The sequence below is a fragment of the Neoarius graeffei genome, chromosome 24 (assembly GCF_027579695.1).
Source record: "Neoarius graeffei isolate fNeoGra1 chromosome 24, fNeoGra1.pri, whole genome shotgun sequence".
NCBI classification, from domain to species: domain Eukaryota; kingdom Metazoa; phylum Chordata; class Actinopteri; order Siluriformes; family Ariidae; genus Neoarius; species Neoarius graeffei.
Genome location: NC_083592.1, coordinates 916445 through 929969, shown reverse-complemented (window position 1 = coordinate 929969; position 13525 = coordinate 916445). Strand labels below are relative to the sequence as shown.

At 41.8% G+C, this 13525-nt stretch overlaps 1 protein-coding gene across 1 annotated transcript in view; it reads left to right on the top strand.

The window, feature by feature from the left end:
* The window catches only part of LOC132872685 (sperm flagellar protein 2-like), a 236466-nt gene that overhangs the window by 189653 nt on the left and 33288 nt on the right, over nucleotides 1-13525 (top strand). Inside the window, exons 18-28 of the mRNA XM_060907666.1 lie at nucleotides 385-539; nucleotides 1192-1272; nucleotides 1681-1784; nucleotides 1868-1995; nucleotides 2111-2249; nucleotides 4608-4745; nucleotides 4862-5019; nucleotides 5950-6052; nucleotides 7423-7555; nucleotides 8989-9102; nucleotides 13224-13362. Coding sequence (XP_060763649.1) covers nucleotides 385-539; nucleotides 1192-1272; nucleotides 1681-1784; nucleotides 1868-1995; nucleotides 2111-2249; nucleotides 4608-4745; nucleotides 4862-5019; nucleotides 5950-6052; nucleotides 7423-7555; nucleotides 8989-9102; nucleotides 13224-13362 — 1392 coding nt within the window. The remainder of the gene's footprint in view (nucleotides 1-384; nucleotides 540-1191; nucleotides 1273-1680; nucleotides 1785-1867; nucleotides 1996-2110; nucleotides 2250-4607; nucleotides 4746-4861; nucleotides 5020-5949; nucleotides 6053-7422; nucleotides 7556-8988; nucleotides 9103-13223; nucleotides 13363-13525) is intronic.

Here is a 13525-nt window from a genome sequence, read left to right as displayed (position 1 = left end):
AATTGTGTTTTATTTAATATGTAAGCATGTTCATGTTACATACTTTTTAAAACAACCTTTGGTGTTAGAGGTACAAGATTAATTTAGCATAGATAGATAGATAGATAGATAGATAGATAGATAGATAGATAGATAGATAGATAGATAGATAGATAGATAGATTCCATTAAGCATTATAGTTGTATTTTAAAAAAGTCACTGTTATTGCAGAATGAGTCAGTGAGAGTAAAAGAAACTACACATCACAGAGGTTTTCATTTCCAAACAATAAAGAGCATCACGTTAAGGGAAATACAGATACAGGAAATAAACATATCCTTAAAGAAAGCTTTGAAAATCAGTGTAAATGATATTTTTACTCTTGTTGTTGTTGTGTATGTGCAGGATTGTGGGTTTTCAGGACTCATGGCCGAGGCTGGAGGACTGGTTTGGAGTGGAACAGAAGATCTTGGTGAAGGTGGACGCGGATGTGGACGAGGACACGCTGTACAGGACGGTGGAGACAGTGCTGTTACACACGAGGGACGCTGCAGAAAAAGGTAGCACTTTCTGAAAGGCAGTGGACATCACAAATGAATGTGTAGTGTTCTGTCCTGCTGCTATATTTAACACCGAAAACAAGCAAAAAAAATTCTGCCATTAAAATCTGAAGTCGAGATAAGACAGAATTTAAAACGGAAAACTGATCGTTAACATTTGGGGTGTGTTTCTGCTGAACATATGATACGTGTGTAATTAGCCAGCTAGCAATGGTAAAGAACCATAGCTATTATTTCTGCTATATTAATTAGCTAATATTGGCTAACTAGCATGCCACACCCAAAAGCGCTGAAAAAAATGTTCTAATGAGCTCATCACTCAGTTTGTCTGGTATAGAACTCTAAACTGTGTTGGTAAGATATCAGTGACTGTGGAGTGAATGTGGGATTTAAAATAGTGACCTGTGAATAACTCGCTGCCTGCACATAGTTACGGCCAAAACATGTTGCTTCCTGTCGTTTGGTCACTTCCTGTCAGTGCATCCACAGCCTCACATGGATAGAAATATTCAGAAACGCACTTCCTGTAGCCCTGTGTGTGACTCTACAGTGAACATGAACAATTTCCTGTCTGACTTCTGTCAGAAATAATGAAAAGGTGTTTTACACACAAACACACACTGCACTGATTACTGTGTGCTCATCTCTGCAGGGACACACACTCCGTTACACACAGCAACAGACGATATGTCAGCGTCTACAGACGTCCAGAAACCAGACTCAGACAGCTGTGGTAAGAACGCAACACGGATAGCACTTTACCCCGTATCGCTGTACACTGCCCTCCACTCTATACACTACACATCTCAGATCTGCTCATTACAGTATTATCAGTTTAATAAAACAATATATAGTGTATAATAAGGAATAAAACACTTGGGGCTGTGCTGTTATAGGAAAATGATCAACAACAAAGCACTGTTTGTACTGTTTATTATCAGTGGCGCGTCCACTGTGCACATCCCTGTGAATGAGCCGTTACTATAGAAACCATACCATATCAGAGCGAGTTCATTATTATAAACCTGCACTACAGTCAGAACCGCTGTGAGAGAGAATTAATCAACACCTTCTGACCAATCAGAGTCCAGAACTCAGCAGAATTGTGATTTAACACACCTGTACTGTTATACCCCGGCAGGTGATCCCAGGAAGGCGTCAGCCTCTTCCTCATCAGCTGCTAAAGCCCCGCCTTCTGAGCCTGGCTCCTCCTCCTGGGTGTATGTGGATCATCAGCTACCCGAGGTGCGAATGCTACACCTGAGCACAGCATCAGTTATGAGGTATGGTACTTTACAGCGTCTGTAAGTGTGTGTGTGTGTGTGTAGGAAGTGTCAGAGAATCTGCTGTCACACTGGGAGAACATGTGCAGTTTGTACGTCTCCAACGTTAAAGCTGTGATGCAGAACCTGCGCAAGGAGAGAAACCTCATCATACACCACCTCCACAACATCAGGTGTGTGTGTGTGTGTGTGTGTGTGTGTGTGTTTACTGGGCACTGTAAGTGCTTTCATTGTGTGTGTATTTGTCTGTGTAATATACAAATTTGTAAGTGTGTGTGTAAAACACAGAGAGGAATATAAACAGTACCTGACGAGACCGGATCTGAAGCAGGAGTTTGTGTGGGCGTGGCAGCGTGAATATAACAGTGTGGCAGACGACACGAGACACGAAGACGAGACCAAATCAGAACTGCACCAGAGACTGGAGGTCTCTCTCTCTCTCTCTCTCTCTCTCTCTCTCTCTCTCTCTCTCACACACACACACACAGAGTCAGCTGTACATCAACAAAACTTTTACGACAAAAACATATGAAACAGCCTTTGTGATAAACAAGTTTTTGAAATTTTAAAGAAAAATGTTTATCACTGACCTTTTTGACGACAGAAGAAAAGAAATTGATGAATTAAAGAGCTGAATAAGTGCAGCGCAGTCCGGTGGTGCAGTGTGTATCAGCATCTCCTCACAGCTCCAGGGTTCAGACGGTTCCCCGGAGCACCACTAACTTGTTTTTTTTAACTTGTGCTTCCTCTCGACCCCGCCCACCCAGGTAAAAAACCAAAAAAAACCTCATCAAATTATTGACTACTATTAACTGGAATTAAATTAATATATAAATTAGTATATAATAATATATTATAATTGAAGTTCATAATAATTGATTAAATAATTTAAGAATTCAGTCGAACAAAACCACAGTCATGAAATAGAGAAGGAGGAGGAGGATGGAGGTGAACAGGAAGCGTGTTCTCACCCCCGGTGTGTTTCAGTGCTCTCAGTGGACTCAGATCCATGACTTGGTGTTTTCTGTGCACACATGAACACAACAGATGAACTCGGAGCCCTCCGCAGTGACCCACAGGTGAGCCACACTCAGACCACCATCAGAGGCGATAGAAACCTGGAGACCCTTCAGAGCTGGTCGCAGTACGGGTCGTTCGTGGTTCGTTTGATTTGTGCAATGTGAAAATAAAGCAGTCTCAGGCTGCTTTACATTTTGTCATCGTGACATCACCTTGAGAGGTACTGTGGATACAGGGCTCTAATTTCTTTGTCACTTAACAGAAAAACATCTCAAATGGCTTTCTGTGGTGTCGTGATCCAACAATAAGGTCAGTAGTGTGAGGCAGCAACATGACAGATAAGTTAATAGAGTGACAGTGACACTCATCATCACCACCGAACCCGATCTGGGCTTGAGGTGAACCATGTTTACCAGCAGGTGGCCGGTTCCTTTCTGCACGTTCACACACCTGTGGGCAATTTAGAGTCACCAGTTAACCTAACCTGCGTGTCTTTGGACTGTGGGGGAAACCGGAGCACCCGGAGGAAACCCACGCGGACACGGGGAGAACATGCAAACTCCGCACAGAAAGGCCCTCGCCGGCCACGGGGCTCGAACCCGGACCTTCTTGCTGTGAGGCGACAGCGCTAACCACTACACCACCGTGCCGCCCGACAGTGTTGCTAGCAGTGATGTGATGGAGTTGAGGCTGTTAGGCAGCAGTAAGCCCAGGAGTGTGTGAGTGACAGAAAACCCCAATCGCTCCCATCAGCCAGTGCTGCGGTCAGTAGATCTGTCGTATGAAGCAGGAGCTGATTTTGATGGTTCAGCATCAAAAATGCTTTCGATTTCACTTCAGATCTGTTTTGCCTGCTGTCTTTGTCAGCTAATTCAACATTTCAGAGAAATGATCATGTCGGTCAAGCATCCTGTAAAGCAGCCTTTCTGTTCAGTGGTCCACATATTCACTATTAAACTGTCGGAAAGGAGTCATGGTGTGAACAAGAAGTGGGTGGAATTCTCATTAATGCTAAAATTTCCAGAAAGAGGACTGAGTCTCTTAACCCTCCCAAGTCCACTTGCACTGTGAACACTAAAAGCCCTGAGGATTTCTACAGCGAATCCCCTGTCAGGGCCACTATAACAGGACTGAGCATGGTTCACTTACAAAGAACCACACCCTAAAAGACATAACAGTACATTTACAATATCATCCTTTTACAAATAGAATTAACTGCTTCTGACTCTCATAGGAGCACAAAGCAAATAAACAGCATGGAAACCAACAGCATGGAAACCCAATGTCCAGTTATTTCTTAATTCTTAATTTCCCTGAGGGAACCCTCCCAAAGGGATCAATAAGGTTTTATCTTATCTAATCTAATCTAATCTAATCTAATCTAATCTAATCTAATCTAATTACCGTCAGCATTCTCACCATTGTGTTCAATTCGACCTGTTTAATGTTTCTTTTTCCGAATCAGAAAATTTGAACCTTTTTCCTTTTCTGGATCCACAATCACCCTGCGCAGGATAAAGTGATGACTGAACATGAATGACTGATTAAATTTAGTGAATCAAATTTAAAAAAAAATTCTGTGCAGAAAATCCTTGATGCAGTGTAAAGAGATTTTGTACAAATTTGAAAACACGCCATGTTCATTATTTTATATTTTTTAGATTATAAAGGGAAACACGTTTTATATCATAGAGGTTGGTTTACATTTATATAAAATGCTTTTTATCCTCTCTGTGTGTGTGTGTGTGTGTGTGTGTGTGTGTAGGATCTGCAAGAGCGTCTGTGGGATATCTGTGATAAGAGGAAAGAGGAGGCGGTGCAGGAGAAAGCAGCTCTTACAGAAGACGGCTGGCTCGAAAATCACACTTCTCTTCTCATTAACCACTACTATACTCTCATACGGGTAACACACACACACACACACACACACACACCAGGTTTTCATTATAGGAACTGGAAAAAAATGTGTGTGTGTGTGTGTGTGTGTGTGTGTGTGTGTGTGTGTGTGTGTGTGAGCAGGTGGAAGTGGACAGGTTTCAGTACACTGTGCGTCTGTTGAGAGCTTATTATGCAGCTATGTTCAGGGATGCTGTACCTGAAGCTACACCTGAGTTTACCTGCATCACGCTGCGTGATATCACCGATGGCAACAGCATCCAGCCTGAGAGAGCAAATAGGCAAGATACATCCCATAATACTCCACTACACATCCCATAATACTCCACTCCATGTAATATCAGACTCTGAAACAGGCCAAAGTTGCATTTTAAGTTCCAGCTCCACAAATTATTTTCAGTGACAGTGTTCCAGCATTTTATTAAGGTCGCTTGTCTCCCCCCCTCCCCCATGATAAATAGGAGTTATTTGGTGATAAATTAAAGGGCGGGGCTGATGTGATGGACAGTTTTGTGCATCACAGTTGAGCCTCATGAATGTGTATGTAAGCTCATGCCCTGAAGCTCTGGACCCTTCTGTATCAAAGCCGTGTCCTGTTCTGTTCTAAACCGTAAACACACCGTCACGAAGGAATTCTCTGCACTTATTCTGCTGTGTTCCTCGTTCTAATGTCTCACCCAGGGGCTTTCAACATCTGCCCCCAACACCTCCCCACCCCCAGTCTATGTTTGAACTTGGGACCCCAACCTCAACCTCAACCCCACCTCAACCCCAACCTCAACCCCACCCTCAACCCCAACCCCACCCTCAACCCCAACCCCAACCTCAACCCCACCCCAACCTCAACCCCACCCTCAACCCCAACCCCACCCTCAACCCCAACCCCAACCTCAACCCCACCCCAACCTCAACCCCACCCCACTGAGCAAACAGCTTGCGTTAATAACACCCTGACCCACTCGAACAGTATAATTAATGTTGTGTATACACAGATGCACGTTTATCTCCTTTCATTCATTTACTTTTAAGCGATGATACACAACTTACTTTATTCAGTGTGATGATTTAGTGCCTGGTGTGAAGTACAGCCACTTCAGAAGTGTTTATTTCTGATGTTAATTATGTTTTAGAGAGAATACAATGCACATTTCATCATCATATCTTAGTTGTGTGTTGTTGTTTTTGTGTGTGTGTGTGTGTGTTGCACACAGGCCCTCCACAGCTGACTTACCCACAGAGAAAGACGAGGTTCACCCTGATGAGGAACTACTGCAGGATTTCCATCATGCAGCTGTCACTTCTGTCACAAAGCTGGTAACACACATGACATGACACATGACCTCTGACTGTCACATGTACATCAGCACACAGAATTCACAGCAGGACCTCAGAGAATCATGTCCACGTCTCACATTTCCCTGTTTCCACTCGCTTCACTGCAGCAGCCATCAAGTTCATTTACAGGTAACATGCTGCCCAATCAGAAACAGAGTTTCAGAGGAGGCGGAGACTTACCCAGTGTGTACATTAGTGAGTGACAAAGCGACGAGTGTTTATTTTCTATGGACAGGTACATCAGAGAGCCATGATCTGAAGAGCGTGCATTACTGTAAAGAAGTGACATCCAAACAATCCTCACAAACAAGCCCAGTGTCCGAAATCGCTTCCTACTCCCTACACAGCGCACTGTATAGTGAGGACGCCATTTTGTAGTGCTGTCTGAAACCTTAGTGAGGATTATTACACCCTATATACAGTAGTGCACTCAAAGTATCCCACAATGCATCACAAAATCGTAGTGTACAACGATGGTCACTAACCAAAGCAATATATCCCATCATGCATTGCGGTCACACTGAAAACAAAATCAAATCAAAAGCCTCAAATGTGATTTAATAAAAAGCAGCGGCAAAGAAGAACGGATTCAGCCTTGATTTAAACGGACTGAAAGCTGCAGCAGACACAGAGTACTCTATACTGATCAATGTGTGAAATGCGCTCAGTATAATATGGATTTATTACAGAAACACATGCAGGGATTTATTATTTTAAAAACCCACCAGCCGACTGATCGGCACGCTTTAATTGTGTGACGGTAATGACGTAAATACCAGCGCGGCGGACTCGTGTCCCAAAGAGTTTTTACATTTTACCAATGAGCTCACTATTTAGTCCTCTATATAGTAATTCCCTAGATAGTGAGTAGGGTGAACGAGCAAGTGATTTCGGACCTCAGCCACATGTGGTGTGACATTTCTTCAATTCCCCACTCACAACTTCAGTTCCTACCTGCAGTGAGCTCCCTTTTCCTGTTTTGATGCTCAGACAAAAAGAACAATTTATGAGCCTTGTTTTATAATAACCTCTTATTAAATGTGTAGAGAGACATGAGGAAGAAAAATGAATCTTGGAAGGAAGCAGCAGTTAGTAATGAGTACAGTTGGCTCTCTTTGCTAACCGAATGGGAGAACGAAGCGGAGTGCAGAGTCGAGCATGTAACAATTACATCAAAGCGAACCACTGATTTCACACTGATTAGTGCATTATTTATGTTTGTATTTTTGTTAACTCATTAGTTTTAGAAGGTCTATAGTGACTCCTGTTTCTCATCAGAACTAAATAAAAACACTTGACAGTGTGTGTGTGTGTGTGTGTGTGTGTGTGTGTGTGTGTGTGTGTGTTAGGTAACAGCAGAGATGCAGCAGTTGGAGAAGGAGAGGAACGAGGAGCTGCAGCAGCAGATGGACAGAAAATCAACACACGCAGAGTCACACACTCCCGTCCCCACAACACACACTGATAAAGACAAGAAGGAAGGTACACACACACACACACACACACACACACACACACACACACACATTTACAGGCCTGTCTCAGTGTGTAAAGCTCTCTCTCTCTCTCTCTCTCTCTCTCTCTCTCTGTGCTCTCGTCAGCGTTACACTGTTGAGTTTAAGTTCGTCGTTACTGTGTAAGTGCACAACTAACACGATGTTCAGAATTGAATCATTTGATCAGATAAACCTGATTCTTTTCCCCAACCATGCCATCTCATAAAGCACAGCTCTGTCAAAACAAAACACCCCTTTGTGTGTTTGGGTGTTGCTGCTCTCACTTTGTTTAGCGGGGGATATAGAAACGGGTTCCGTCCGTCTGTCCATCCGGTCCCGTTTTAGTTTCCAGGCCATATCTTTAAAACTACTGAAGATATCTTCATGAAACTTTGTATACAGATCAAGCAGCATGTGAACTGGTGCCTTTTGCTATTTTGTATTTTTGAAAAAAAAAGTATTTTTCAAATTTTTACATAAATATATTTTGACTTTGTTTCTAAGAGCAATGTTCGTTTCTGGAGCATATATCCAAAACTATTGATGATACGGATTTGAAACTTGGTAAACATGTTAACATGGTGATGTAGATGTGCCTTTTCAAACTAAGACATTTGAGAAATTTTAATTTTTCATGTTTCCATGGAAACAATTTCAGACTTAGTCTCTCAGGTTAGTCTTAAGGGTCGGTTTTGTTTCTGGAGCAGAACTTGAAAACTATGAGTGGTTTGGTCATGAAAGTTGGTGTATGTGTTGTTCAGTAATGTATCTGGGCCTTTTCATCCTAAGAAATGTGAGGAATTGTAATTTTTAGCTCCCCTGGACCAAAGGTCCGGTGGGTTGATGCCCTGGGCTGCTGAGGTCAGTGTAAAGAGGTCGGGTTGGTTTCCTGCAGTAGAACTTGAAAAACGTGACAAATAATATCTTGAAACTTGGTATATATGTGATATATCGGGGGGGGGATATAGATGACTCTGTCTTCTTGTTTATTTTACTAAATTCTGTTTAAAATGTCTTTATTTCAGTACATTATAGTCTCCATTAAATTATTATTTATGTTTGTATGTGAGAAAGTTTTGGCCCCTGTTATATTGAGTATTCCATAAAATACTCATAACTTTAGTTAGTTTTTCATGAATGAGCTCAATGAAGACTGGAGTGTAGTAGTGAGATGGTGAGAGAGCAATGCATTGTGGGAGTGACTGGAGCAGAATGGAGCTGTAAAGCCTAATACACACTGATTTAATTAGGAACACACTCTGGTCTCAAATCGAGTTCCAGCACCACAGGCAGCCTTTACTGGACACAACAGGGCTGTGTTCCAAATCCACGTTTACCATCAGCACATGCTGCCTGGGACTTACTGGACATCTCATCTGTGTGTGTGTGTGTGTGTGTGTGTGTGTGTGTGTGTTACAGATCCCCCCTCCTCCACCCAGGAGCCCCCCCCACTGAAGGAGGACACTACAGAAGTGCCGAAGAGGACACTGAGAACCATGAGACTGGAGTACAAAACTGCATTACAACATGAGGGTACACACACACACACACACACACCACACACACACACACACACACACACACACACACACAAAGATAAACCTGAAGGGTGAAGGTCTTTACTGATTAAATAAATAAGGTCAAGGTTTTTATTTGCCATTTGTGCATAAACCAACAGTTCAGACACATTGGAATTTTTGTGCAGAGCTCTGAGTCAACAGTTTAGGAAATAAAACACTATTAAAAAAACACTATACAATACAACGTTAGGAAATAGAACACTATAACAAAAAATATAAATGATAAAGCACTATACAAAAAGGTGGTGATATATACAAAATTTAAAAAATACAAGTATTAAACAGAAGGAGAGGGCAAATGTTAAATAACAGTAATAAAATAAAAAGCTAGTCCTGAGTGCTGTTCCTGGATTATGAAAAGAGGGGAAAGTTATATGGAAATATTGCACATTTTGGGAGGGGGCTGAGAGTTGTGTGGGGATATTGCACAGTCAGAATATCGCACATTTATCAGAGGGTATATAACACATAATCCTATTTCAGTTTATATAGCGGCTTTCACAAACCCAAAGACGATTTACACAGAAGTTACACAAAAAAAAGAAAAAAAAAAGAAAAAACCCACTAGGAAGAGTAGTGTGAGGTAAAGAGAAATGTTTTCAAGTTGGCTTTGAAGGAAGAGAGAGTGGAACAGTCACAAAGTGATTGTGGTAACGAGTTCCAAAGTTTAGGAGCAGCAACACTAAATGATCTGCCGCCCATAGATCCAGTTTAAACCGTGGAACAGTCAGAAGTCCACAGACAGAAGATCTGAGGGAGCAGGAGGGACAGTACAAATTAATTAGCTCACAGAGATCAGAAGGGGCGAAACCATGAAGAGCTTTATAGGTTAACAGCAAGATTTTGTATTTAATCCGAGCGATAACTGGCAACCAGTGCAGTTGCTGTAAAACAGGAGTGATGTGAGCAGTGCGCTTGGGGAGTGTGAGGACTCGAGCTGCTGAGTTTTGGATGGACTGCAGGCGATTGAGCAATGTGGCAGGGAGACTATAAAAGAGAGAACTGCAGTAGTCAAAACAAGAAAAGATAAACGCATTGACCAACATATTGGCATCAGTTTCCAAGAGAAAAGGGCGGAGACGTGCAATATTGTGGAGGTGAAAGAAAGCATTCTTAGTAATGAGTTTAAAATGGGGTTCAAACGTAAGGGTGGGGTCAAAGATAACTCCAAGGTTTTTTATAACTTGGGAAGGACTAATAGACACACCATCAACATCAGTAGTGAAATTGGAGAAGTTCAGAACCTCTCTTTTGGTACCTACTAATAGAACCTCCATTTTGCCAGCATTAAGTTTAAGGCAGTTCTTATGCAGCCATTGCTTAAGGTCAGTGATGCAAGACCTTAGCAGCTGAACAGAGGCTATGGAAGGGGTGATAGTGATGTAGATTTGAATATCATCAGCATAACAATGAAAATTAAGGCCATGGTTACGAATAATCTGGCCTATAGGAGAAACATATAAAAAGAAGGGGACCAAGGACAGAGCTCTGAGGCACACCTTGAGCAACAGTAGCAGTGGATGATTTATGAACACCAATAGAGATGAACTGTTGCCTGTTTGCTAGATATGACTGAAACCAGGCTAAAGCTAAGCCAGTAATACCAAAAGAAGACAGTCTGGAAATGAGTCTCTCATGATGTACAGTGTCAAAGGCAGCTGTGAGGTCCAAGAGAACAAGGACATTGAGATGACCAGCATCAGTTGAAAGCAGGAGGTCATTAACAACTCTTAAGAGAGCAGATTCAGTGCTATGCAGATTGCGAAAGCCTGACTGAAAGGGTTCATAGAGATCATTACGAGCAAGGAAAGTATGAAGCTGAGAGGCTACAACTCTCTCCATTACTTTAGCTAGGAAAGGGAGATTAGAGATGGGTCTGTAATTGGATGGTGAAAGAGGATCTAGACCAGGTTTCTTTAGTATTGGTGTAACTGAAGCAATTTTGAGGGAGATGGGAACAGTGCCTAAAGCAAAACACTGATTAATCAAATGAGCAATATAAGGGGAGATAGCAGATACACAGGATTTAAGAAGTGCAGTGGGTGCCGGGTCCAGCAGACACGAGGAGGAGGAGGACTTAGTCATGATTTCCGATACTTTAGAAGAATCAACAGGAGAGAAAGCAGAGAGACAGCAGTCAGCTTTATGAGAAAGAGCTACTAGCGGGACAGAAGAATGAATTTCAGAATGAAAGTGTTGGTAAATACTGGCAATTTTATCCTTGAAAAAATCCAAAAAAGCCTGACACTGAGCAGGGGAGCTGGGAGTGGTTGAGGAAGGAGGCTGAAGAAGTTTATTTATTGCATTAAACAGAGCTTTGGGTCTATGGTTGCCACTCTTAATGATGTTAGCGTAGTAAGAGGATCGGGCAGCGTTAAGAGCATCCTTATACTTTACTATGTGTTCAGAGAAGAGTGAAAGATGAATAGTAAGGCCAGTTTTCTTATAAAGGCGCTCTAGCCGCCTTCCCTTGGCCTTCATGGCCCTGAGCTCAGAGGTGAACCAAGGAGAGGCGCGATTCGTGGAGACCTGTCTAGTTTTAAGGGGAGCGAAAGTGTTAAGTGTGTTAGATTATAGTATTATTGTAAATAGCAACTGTATCATCAGGAGAGGAAACCTCAGCAAATTTACAAAAAGAAGAGGAGAGAGGCAGAGAAAGAATGCACATCAATAGAAGAAAGATTACGGAAAGAGACAGTAGAACGCAGAGGAAGTTTAGAAGGTGGCACACTGAGACAACGCTCAATCAACCTGATCAGTAAAACCGCCATCAGAACCCGATACAGATACAATTTTTGTACCAGTAGAGCAAAGCGAGTCAAGTATATGACCAGGATTATGTGTGGGAAAGTCAACATGCTGAGTTCAACCAAAACATTCAAAGACAGTCAAGAGCTCATCAGTCAGGGAGCAACTAGCGTCAACATGAATGTTAAAGTCACCCAGAAGAACGATGGCAGGACAGACAGATGAGGCTACAGTTAGCAGTTCATTCAGTTCAGACAGAAAAAGAGATGGTGATGATTTGGGAGGTCGATAGATTAAGATCAGCAACATTGGTGTGGGAGTGGAGGTTTTCAAAGCCAGATATTCACAAGATGTAACATCATGAAAAATGATCTCTTTAAGTTTCAAACCACATCAGAAAACTGCAGCAAGACCTCCACCCTTCCCTGTGAGACGTGGCTTTGATATGTGTGTGTATCCAGCTGGTGAAGACACATTTAAATGCAGATAGTCCTCAGCCTGTTGCCATGTTTCCATCAGCAGAAGTCTGTCCAGGGTCTTTTGGATAATTCGGTCATTAACGAGTGACGCTTTGTTGGTGATGGAGTTTAAAAGGCCAATCTTCGCAGGAAACACAGGTGACAATCCAGAGACAGCAGAACATTTGCAGTTTCCCAAGTGAGCGAAGAACACAAGTCAAAGAATAAAGATCATTACACCATGCTGCTGCTGAGTTCTGGACTCTGATTGGTCAGAAGGTGTTGATTAGTTTTCTATAACAGCAGCTCTGACAATAGTGCAGCTGCACATCACAGGTTTATATTAATGTACTCTTTCTAATATGGTATCGTTTCTATAGTAATGGCTCATTCACAGTGAGCTGTGTGCTCAATACTAATCTTACTCGTGGCACGTTGTGCAAATGTAATATTTGTGATCAATACAGTTAAATTGCATTTAGTTATATTCTCAATTTAACAACATTAAAATTTTTAATTTTAATATATCTTATAGAAGACCTTCTTGATATAATGATATATATTTGATTTTCAGCTATTATAGTAGTTTAATGTTTTTAAAAAAAAATATTTTTAATTTAGAGCTTTTATTAGTTCAATTGTATTTGTTACGAGTCTTTGACTCATTGTACATATCGAAGATAAATAAAGCTATGATTGATTAACTAATAATAACTGGACTAAAAAAAATAAACAGAGTAGTAATAATAATAATAATAATAAATAAACAGACTAATAATAAATGGTTTACCATCAGCGCATGCTACCTGGTACTTACTGGACATCTCATCTCGTGTGTGTGTGTGTGTGTGTGTGTGTGTATGTGTAGAGCGCTCTGTATGTGTGCGTTTGGAGCGGGTGAAGCTGCAGTGTGTGGAGACATTGCGAAGTCTGCAGAACCGAGCTGAATCGGCTCACAGAGAGATGGAGGAGTGGGGTGGGGCTCGCTTCCAGTCTGAAGTCAACAGGTCAGTACACACACAGGATGATGAGAACAAATATCACTTCACACACACTTCCATATAAATATCATAAATATGGCATACTTTTCTAATCTTTAGAATATTTATGTATTAAAAAGCAAATGACTACTTTTAGTCTCCTTCAGCAAGTCGACTGAATCACTGGGTA